This window comes from Mixophyes fleayi, chromosome 4 (genome assembly GCF_038048845.1).
Source record: "Mixophyes fleayi isolate aMixFle1 chromosome 4, aMixFle1.hap1, whole genome shotgun sequence".
Classification (NCBI taxonomy): Eukaryota; Metazoa; Chordata; class Amphibia; order Anura; family Limnodynastidae; genus Mixophyes; species Mixophyes fleayi.
Window position 1 is genome coordinate 25,036,501 of NC_134405.1, and position 9,695 is coordinate 25,046,195.

The window sequence follows — 9,695 nt, forward strand, 5'->3', positions numbered from 1 at the left end:
TTATTTCAGTCTACTGGACAAAACCATGTTACAATGCAAGGGGTGCAAATTAGTATTCTGTTTTGCACATAAGTTAAATACTGGCTGTTTTTTCATGTAGCACACAAATACTTGATAGCTTATTTGTACACTGAAATTTAAAGTTGATATTTGTTTGGTGACGTTAATTGCATAGTTTTCTTTTCTCTGCATTCTTTTGATATTAGACGTATCCTGCAGTGTATTGTCTGTTAGAGCAGAGGTCACCTAGCCCCATATTCATCAACAGACTTTTCTTCAGATTGGCTCCTTGATGGATACGGACGTGCGTATCCCCGATGTACGTGCTTTTTGTTTTAAAGAAACACACTTAACGTTAGTTTTGTGTTCTTTGATGAATAGGGCCAAGGCGTCCTCTGTATGAAGCTTCCTCCAGAGAGCAGATTATTTACAGTTGCAAAATGTAGGAAAGCGGTATCAGAGCCGTGGTAGAAATCAGGATAGATCGTTTCCATTATTAAGAGTCTAGTCTTTTAAATTATCTGTTAGATCACAAAAAAAACCATCAAGGCACTGCTGAGATTCGAACTCAGGATCTCCTGTTTACTAGACAGGCGCTTTAACCAACTAAGCCACAGCGCCAATGAACAATGGGAGCTCTTTACTGTTGTTTATTAAGTACAAACAATAGTGCAATAATATATCTTCTAACACTTCCAAAGCCAACTTGCTATGACCAAGTTAAAACTGCATCTCCTTCTAAAGGTGAATCTCCCCCTTGGACCTTGTTGACAGCATTTAGGTACTGTACTTTCCAATCATGTTCCCCCTTTCTCTTCATTCCTCCTTGAGTTCCACAAATGGTTCAGTGTAGACCTTACACGTTGTAGAAGTACTTCAGGCCTTGTCTGTCGTGTAAGTATCACGTTGAAGATGAGATCTCTAAAACTCTGCTCCAACCAAAGCCTTGTACACTGAAATCGTGACTTCAACTGCACAACTCTGCAGCCAAGAAGTCCGCGGCCCTCGTTCATTGCCTGAATGCCTCATTTTTACAGTTTAAACTGAGATATTTATCTTGTAGTTACGTTGAAAGGAGACCCCCCCCCCCTCACCCCTCCTAGATATAAACTTTGAAACTCTTTAAGCCCTCTGCCATCCAGACAGTACACCCTTCAGAAGTATCAAGAGGTCAAAGAGAATTTGAGATGCTAAAGCTAATATGAAATATTTAAGCAACAGAACCATCGACATTTTGCTTGAATCTGTTCTCCAAATTGAGCGCTCAGATCAGAGAAGTGCGTGCACCTCGTCTAAGGGCGACAAAAATAACTCTGTCCCAAAGACAATGTTGTCTGAAGGTGGGTTTACTCTTCAAATCAAAGGTGTAAAATTCCATTGTTTGAAACTGTATGATATGTATTTTGGTATTTTCATCCCTGTCACACTGGTTTTTACATGCACAAGGATTTCTTCTGCCTGTGTCACCCTGCAGGGGGAGGGACAAACCCATAGCTCCTTTCTGTCTGTGTCGCCCTGCAGGGGGAGGGACAGGCTCATAGGTCCCTTCTGTCTGTGTCGCCCTGCAGGGGGAGGGACAGGCTCATAGGTCCCTTCTGTCTGTGTCACCCTGCATGGGGAGGGACAGACCCATTGCTCCCTTCTGTGTCACTCTGCAGAGGGAGGGACTTTCTCATAGCTCCCTTATGTCTGTGTCACCCTGCAGGGGGAGGGACAGGCTCATAGCTCCCTTCTGTCTGTATCACCCAACAGGGTGAAGGACAGACTCTTAGCTCCCTTCTGTCTGTGTCACCCAACAGGGCGAGGGACAGACTCATAGCTCCCTTCTGTCTGTGTCACCCTGTAGGGGGAGGGACAGTCTCCTAGCTCCCTTCTGTCTGTGTCACCCAACAGGGCGAGGGACAGACTCATAGCTCCCTTCTGTCTGTGTCACCCTGCAGGGGGAGGGACAGTCTCATAGCTCCCTTCTGCTGTATGACTGTGTCAACCTTCAGGGCGAGGGACAGACTCATAGCTCCCTTCTGTCTGTGTCACCCTGCAGGGAGAGGGACTTTCTCATAGCTCCCTTCTGTCTGTGTCACCCTGCAGGGGGAGGGGCAGACTCATAGCTCCCTTCTGTCTGTATCACTGTGTCACCCTGCAGGGGGAGGGACAGTCTCATAGCTCCCTTCTGTCTGTGTCACTCTGCAGGGAGAGGGACTTTCTCATAGCTCCCTTCTGTCTGTGTCACCCTGCAGGGGGAGGGACAGTCTCCTAGCTCCCTTCTGTCTGTGTCACCCTGCAGGGGGAGGGACAGTCTCATAGCTCCCTTCACTGTATATTTTATCCATCAGCTGAGTAAACACAGTTACACATAACAAACAATTCGTTATTTAAAGTATTTTTAATGGAGCATATAATACTAAACAAACACACCTATATACACAGTTGCTGTTAATGACAGATTTGCAGGTCCGCTATCCACATTCAATAGTAACGATTTAAATGACTGTGCATGCAAAACAGGACACAATATTACTCCTCACTGCAGATATTTTGAAGTTAAATGAAATACTGTTCCTATTACAGACTTTGCAATATTCAGTGTAAATTGCAAAAATAATTTTTCAGCAGTTGCTCCTCCGAGATCTGGAAACATGACCAAGAGAAAGATGACTGTGTAGAGGATGTAATGTCCCTCGGTGTCCATGAAAAGTCTTCAGAATGTGCTTTAAGAAACAAGAGAGTCTGCAGAGGAACGACCTCTGAATCGGGGTGGGGGCCAGGGGAGGTGAATATAGACCAGATCCGGGTGGCCGGGCTTAACCAGCGCGAACGGAGAAGTACGGGAGACTGCGGATAAAACTGTCCAGTTTGCTTTTGAAAAGTTCACTTTGAATGGGTTCGTTGAGAGAACAGAGAGCGTTTTTGACCACATATTCTACATAAATCTATGGGGAGATAAGGAGAAATGTCATTACTTTGCATTCTGACCAACGTGAAGATCTTCTCTCATGATCGTTCTTACGTTAAACATTTGTTAAAGACATTCCATAAATCAGTGATTCAGCATTAAGTGAAAACATTGTTTTTCCACAGGAAAGAGACTTTCTAAGACTATGAAACACTGCCCTAAACCCTCATCCTTTCCTGCCTTGGCTCCTGTAACCTCCTACTGATTTACCAGGTTCCCATCTTTCTGCTCTACGTTCCATCCAACACTCCACAACAAGAATCAACTCACTTCAGCTCTACTCTGGTTCTATTTCTTCCACGGTTCTGTATAACTCAAAGTCCTTATCTTTTAAGCACCCAGTTCCCCTCAGCCATTTTCTCGTCAAATGATCTGAGTCTTTCCTCTTCCGTAAGCAGCCCGCTTCTGCAACATCTGCCTCCTCAGGGGTTAAGAGTTTCTTTCTGACTATTCCTTACCTCTGGAACATCATCCCTCTTGATCTGCATAAAACTCACTCATCGTCCAACACTGAACCGAAATCCTACCTTCTAGAAGGCTAGCCCCGTTACAAATGACTGCCCTCCTTTTCGTCCTCTGATCAGCACTTTTATATGAGAAGGTCCACTTTATGTGAGTTGTTTCGTTTAGGCAGGTTTTATTCTGGTTGGCCTTAGGCCGGGCACACACTTCAGAACATTTCTCCTTATGCGATATCATTAATGATTTTACCAACAACTGGAAAAAAAAGTCCCGATCGGCATGCCGATTCATGTGTACACACTATACTCGGTTTACACAACTTACCTTCAGATCTGTGCTTATTTGTCATAACCGTCGGTCCTGAGTGCAGACACACTGCAGGATTGGAATGACATTGTTCCATTGTTGAAGGAAATTTTTAATTTGATTTAAAAATCATATGGAACAATATTTGCTTCCGAATGATAATCGTTCATTGTTAGAGCGTAGGCACTAATGTCATATCGGGCCAAGCGGTCGTTTAATGTGTAATTGGCCCGATACGTGGCTGAAAACCCTGTAGTGTGTAGCCAGCCTTAAATACGAAAGCAGATCTGCTTAAACAAACACACAATCAACACATGTTGCTTTTAATACATTATGGATAGATACATTTGAGCTTTTCATCTATTTTAAAATAAAAAAAACTAATTTGTTTCCTTCACATAATCCAAGCAGCACATAGTATATGGGTGGTACAAACTCAAGGTTAATTAGAATAATTCTAATAATAAGTGACAGTATATAGTTCTTCATCCCCCTACCAGTCCCGGAGGGGGGGAGGGGGTGTAGGCAAAAATGAGCAAAGATTTCTGTTAAAATCTCCACCGCGAAGTCACTTCGGAATGGTCGCGAAACACTTGGTGATTCATTGAATTCCCCGCTAAGACCGGTCTTCTAGCTGCCACTCACTCCTGGAACTGGGGAGCTAGCAGATGCTGATACCAAGGTGTACAGTCAGCCTACATCGATGTATACATATCTCTGGAACTTCCTAAATGCTTTTTTGATCCCCTTTCTTATTCTTTATTATGGTCGGTTAAAGATTTCATATACAGGCCTGTGTATATACTATTTCCTCTAGGTAAAAAGTACATATATATTCACATAGGCAAACTGAGAGGGGAGGGGGCGGGGGGTTTCTAGTGCCTGGAAACCCCCCTCCAAGCCTGGGGCACTGTATAATTGAGGTGGCTGAACCCTGCCACCGCTTCACATGGCTCTGCTTGATAATGGAGAGTTGTGTGCACCTAACAGTAGTGCACGCAGCATTGTCCATGTATATTATGGGGATAGGAAGAGTTGGAGAGCAGCCAAGCACTGTCTCAAATTATAGCCACGCCCACTGGTGGCATGGTGTGGAAACCCCCCTCTACAAATCCTGTGTTTGCTCCTGCAGCACCTATTTCCCAAGTGTTCCGCCCGGCTGATTTTACTTGCAACCCGCCTCTCAGAGCCCAACAGAGTCTTATTATAATTATTATTACCATTTATTTATATAGCGCCATTAATTCCGCAGTGCTGTACAGAGAACTCACATCAGTCCCTGCCCCCATTGGAGCAAACAGAGAGACAGACACACAGACAGACACACAGAGACTAGGGTCAATTTGTTAGCAGCCAATTAATCTATCAGTATGGTTTTATTTTTTTAGAATAAACCATTGTTTCTCCTATTAGAACAGGCACTATGTGAGCACTGCAGGCAGCAGTGTGTTGAACCACTGATCACCAGTCTGACCAGTCCTGGCAGGTGTGGGCAATAACCTCCAACATTTATCCATATTACCGCAAACTATTACACTGCCCCCACCCGGCTGCTTCTCAATGCCACCCGGCTGGCAAACATTTCTGGGGAAACCACAGATATTATTTACAGGTGGATACCAGTTTGATATTTAAATCACTTTATCTTGTAGACAAACAGGGAAGAGCCTCCTAAATGTTGCTGCAGCGGTCGCTAAGCTGGCAAATAAAGCTAACGTACCATCTGATGACAGTATCAGAATCAAAGACCCCATGAAGAAATGGGCAGAATACTCTGATAGCATATTCTCTATGTAAGGCCTCTCCTGCAGTATAAGGCAGTAATCAGCAGGACAGGAAAAATGTTAAGGAAACAAAGAAGAAGAGAGGGTAACAATCAGTCCACACTATTTGGCAGAAACAGAAATACCAATGGGAACACACAACAATCAATGGGTGGTTCAAACTATTGAAAGAGGTTATCATCATGCAAGTTGGAGTCTGTCAAATCTGTACAAACATCATAAAGCAGAGACTTTATAGCACCCCTAGCTTTAAAGGGTACCTGCCGTATATTCACATTCTCACCAGTTACAGGTCCCTTAACGTGCCTGAATTTCAGGTTTTCAGAAAATCTATTTGTCCAAAATTTTGTAGACAAAAAAAAAAAAAAATACAACTGGGTTCAATCTGAACCCCCCATACTATAAGGGCCTGGGCTGAATTGGTTTAAGTATAATTGGGCCAAGTTTATAGAGCAGTCTAATGGTCAACTACCAAGACTTTGATCAATTACTATAGTGGAGCCTTTCATAAAGCATCCCCCTCACTTCAAAATTAGCTTCTTAAAAGCTAGAGATGTTCACTGACCCCCGTGTTTTGGTTTTGGATCTGGATTAAGTTCGGGTTTTGGTAACACCGCCCTCGCGTGTTTTGGATCTGTATTTTTTAGAAAAATAGCTAAAATAATAATAATAAAAAAAAAACCAACACATAATTTTGCTCTTTTATCGTTCCTACATTATTAACCTCAATAACACTAATTTCCAATCAATTTTGACCACCTCACAGGTCACAATATTATTTTCATCCACTTCCGGACAAAGACTGCAACCAGCTGGCTGGATGCTAAGCGACAGATTGGCACTAGGGAGTGACCAGAACACTGCTGCGCCTGTTTCTGTGTGACCAACAGCACTGAGACTGGAGAGCGACAAGGACAATGCCACCCCTCCTGTTTCTGTATGAGCTATGGCACAGTAGAATGTGACTGGAGAGCAACAAGGACAATGCCACCCCTCCTGTTTCTGTATGAGCTATGGCACAGTAGAATGTAACTGGAGACCTTTAAGAACACTGCCAGCCCTATTATTACAATTTCTGTTTCAGCACTAAACACTGCCACCTCTCCTATTTCTGGGTGAGCTATAACTCTGTAGAATGTCACTGGAGACATTGAAGAACACTGCCACCCCTTCTCTTTCTGTTTAAGCTATGACGCTCCCCAACTACACTGGAGACTGCCAACAACCCTGCTACCCCTTCTGTGTCTCTCTGTGAAATGGTGCTGGATCTCCGTGGAGGTTGGTACTTATAGAATCCAAAACCCGCAAGATCAGACTACGCCACAATGACATTTTGCCTCGTTTTCAATTCCGACGGTGCGCGACAGTCAGTACTCGGATCAGCTACGTTCGGGTGGGCTCCGAAAACCGAGCCCGAGCATCTCTACTTAAAGCCCATATGATAGACTTAAAAGAAAGCAAAAAAGTAATCTCAGCCAACATTTGTACTTCTCTATGGATAGCACAAATTCCCACTCTAATAAATAATGTTTCTGCACCACATTGTATCTTCCGTGATGTCTGCTGGTGAAAGACAAACAAACTCTGCCACTGATGGGGAAGGGAAGGTTTGAAAACTGGAGATGTTGCCTATAGCAACCAATCAGATTTTAGCTGTCATTTTGTAGAATGTACTAAATAAATGATAGCTACAATCTGATTGATTTTTCAAACCCGCCGGAAAACTCTCAGCTTGATACATTTACCCCCTGGTCTTCTACCTGTCCTACTTTAGGGGAGGATAATACACCCAATATTATGTGCTGCCTTTAAATAAATATTCCTTCTTTTATTACTTGAATTGTTTTTGATGATGCTCACACTCTGTGGTTTTTCGATGAGTCTGTTTAACAACCTGCAGGGGTCACTATTGTTATTGATGTCCATGAGGCGTCGTTGACTAAAAGCTCTCCACAGATAGCAACATAAGAACAAGGAGGAACATCACAGAAAAATGTTATATATATTCTCTAAAGAGATATATTGCAATGTTCATGTTTCTCAAAGAATATCCTTAAATCCAGAAAAATTAGATACGGGAATATTAGCTTGCTATATATTACAGTCACTTGTCAACCAGTCCCCTGCTGACGAAGACTAATGATCAGGAGTCCCAAATCAATGAAACCACTTCTCCTTACCCACCCCCCCATAACTGTCCCCAGGACTCTCACCGTGCTGTAGATCTGATGTAGGACATCCCGAGTGCTCCCCACACCGAGATCCGTGTTCATTACCAACTTCAGACCACTTGGTGTCTCATAGTAATGGAGTTTGTACTTGCTAGTTTGGAAGGAGAGAAAGCCATCTTTCCTGTGCCCAAGTGGTTAAAGAATATCAACTTATGGTGCCCCCAACCCACTGGATACTTCTTGATGTCCACCATTTCTCCACGTTAAAATTCCCATCATCTTACAACCAAGGCTCTAACACAAAATCTATGAAAAGGATACATGTCAACAGGGCTCATCTTGCTGACAAACGAGCGGATGGAGTACAGCATCCCGTACATAAGTTTGTATTCCTGGAGAGGAGAGAGGACATTAGATAACGTGATGGATGGTGGAACAGATATGGAAGATTAGACAAAGTATCGCACAGAAAGAACAGAGGACATCCCAGATTATGAAGAAATGAGAAAACTTGTGTATAGAGGAGACAGAGGCTATAACCAAAAATAAATATTTAAATGGCATATTTGTATTAGAAAAAAATAAACCCATGTTTCCATGAAGTCACCTCATCTTTAGAGATGCCGGCTTGTTTCCTGCGATTCCACTCGCTGTAATGAAGACAGATGCCATTCCGGTCAAATATATAGAGGTTGTGGATGGTCATCTGGGATGGGAAGATATTGGGCAAACATGACACAGGTAACAAAGGAAGAGAAAACATGGGACAGCGATATATATATAACACAAACACTGGGTCCTCGTGCACTCTAGAAATAAAAAAAATGTTCACTTAATCGATTAAAAGATGGTATAAAAGCGGGCCGGTCACCTACACTGGACGGAGGCCACCATTTTGTGAGCTAGACCAATAATTATGACAATCCAGCCTATTAATTCGTAAGGAATATCGTATTTTTAGCAATGACACATTGATCTTCAGATAGAGATAAATAGTGCTGACACCTATGTAACTAACACAGTATATAGTCACTTTGAATAAAACATATACAAACATCAGCCTTTGGCTTTCTAGGTAATTGTAACACATTTCTTTTTTCTTTTTTTTATTTAAAGCCTGGGAACGTGCTATCAAAAATCCAAAAGTGCCCAAAAAATGTGCAAAAACAATAAAAAAAAAAGTGCACTAAGGGATGCGAACATGACCCTTCCTTTAAAAAGGAAAGGCCCTGGTCCCCGACCCCGGAACCAAAAGGTCCCTTAGGGGGCAAGAGTCTTCAGACCCCCTTCACCACAAGGCTAGGGGGGCCCCTTTAGCCCCTGGGATCCGCCGAAGCTTCACTCAGGGCTCAACAACATGTCCAACCCCCGGAAGGGAAGGACCGACAATGGTTTTCAGGGGGGCCGGAGCCTCAGGACCACACAACCCCCCCTAGATCTATCGTGGATGGAGCCCATAAGGGCCTACCCGCACCCAAACAAATCCAAGAAACCTGAAAACATAAAAGTGAAAGCGACATACGTAATTGTAACACATAGGACAAGTGATATAAATAATAGGAAGTCAGTAAATATGGAGCAAAGGGCCCTAAGATTGTGTCCAGAGGCCGCAGGTTCCTATGTAAGTGAGGGGTGAAGGTAGACCCTTTTCATGACTGTAGATTGTAAGCTCTGCAACCCACTTTAGAACAGCTTATGTCCCACACATGGGGCAATGTGACAGCCTGTGCAAGTGCAGCAATAAAGGAAGCAACACAGTAGGTAGCTCGCCAGTCATGGAGGTACTACAAGTCCCAGAATTGCAGGTGGGCATGCTGGGACTTGTAGTCTGTACAACCACTCAGAGTATATTGTATATAAAATAGAAAGGACGGTGACCTCACCCTGCAGCGTCCAGTCCCTGGCAGCACTACCGGAGTAAGTCACACCCGCCCACACAATAAGGGGAACGCCTGCTCGGTGACTAGTGTATGGGCATGCCAGTAGAAGACATGGCGGCCGCTGTGACGCAGGAGGAGG

General features: G+C 43.6%; 1 protein-coding gene and 1 non-coding gene across 2 annotated transcripts; both read right to left on the reverse strand.

Moving 5' to 3' along the window:
- Window positions 1-547: 547 nt before the first annotated feature.
- Window positions 548-621, reverse strand: TRNAT-AGU (transfer RNA threonine (anticodon AGU)). Its single transcript has one exon. It is a non-coding gene; the product is annotated as a tRNA-Thr (tRNA).
- Window positions 622-2,364: 1,743 nt separating this feature from the next.
- On the reverse strand, window positions 2,365-9,647 carry TRAPPC1 (trafficking protein particle complex subunit 1). Its single transcript, XM_075206463.1, has 5 exons — window positions 9,560-9,647; window positions 8,284-8,382; window positions 7,998-8,068; window positions 7,719-7,857; window positions 2,365-2,930 (listed from the first exon to the last, which is right to left on the reverse strand). The coding sequence occupies exons 2-5, from the start codon at window positions 8,380-8,382 to the stop codon at window positions 2,802-2,804; spliced, it is 438 nt and encodes a 145-aa protein (XP_075062564.1). The 5' UTR covers window positions 9,560-9,647; the 3' UTR covers window positions 2,365-2,801.
- Window positions 9,648-9,695: the final 48 nt, after the last annotated feature.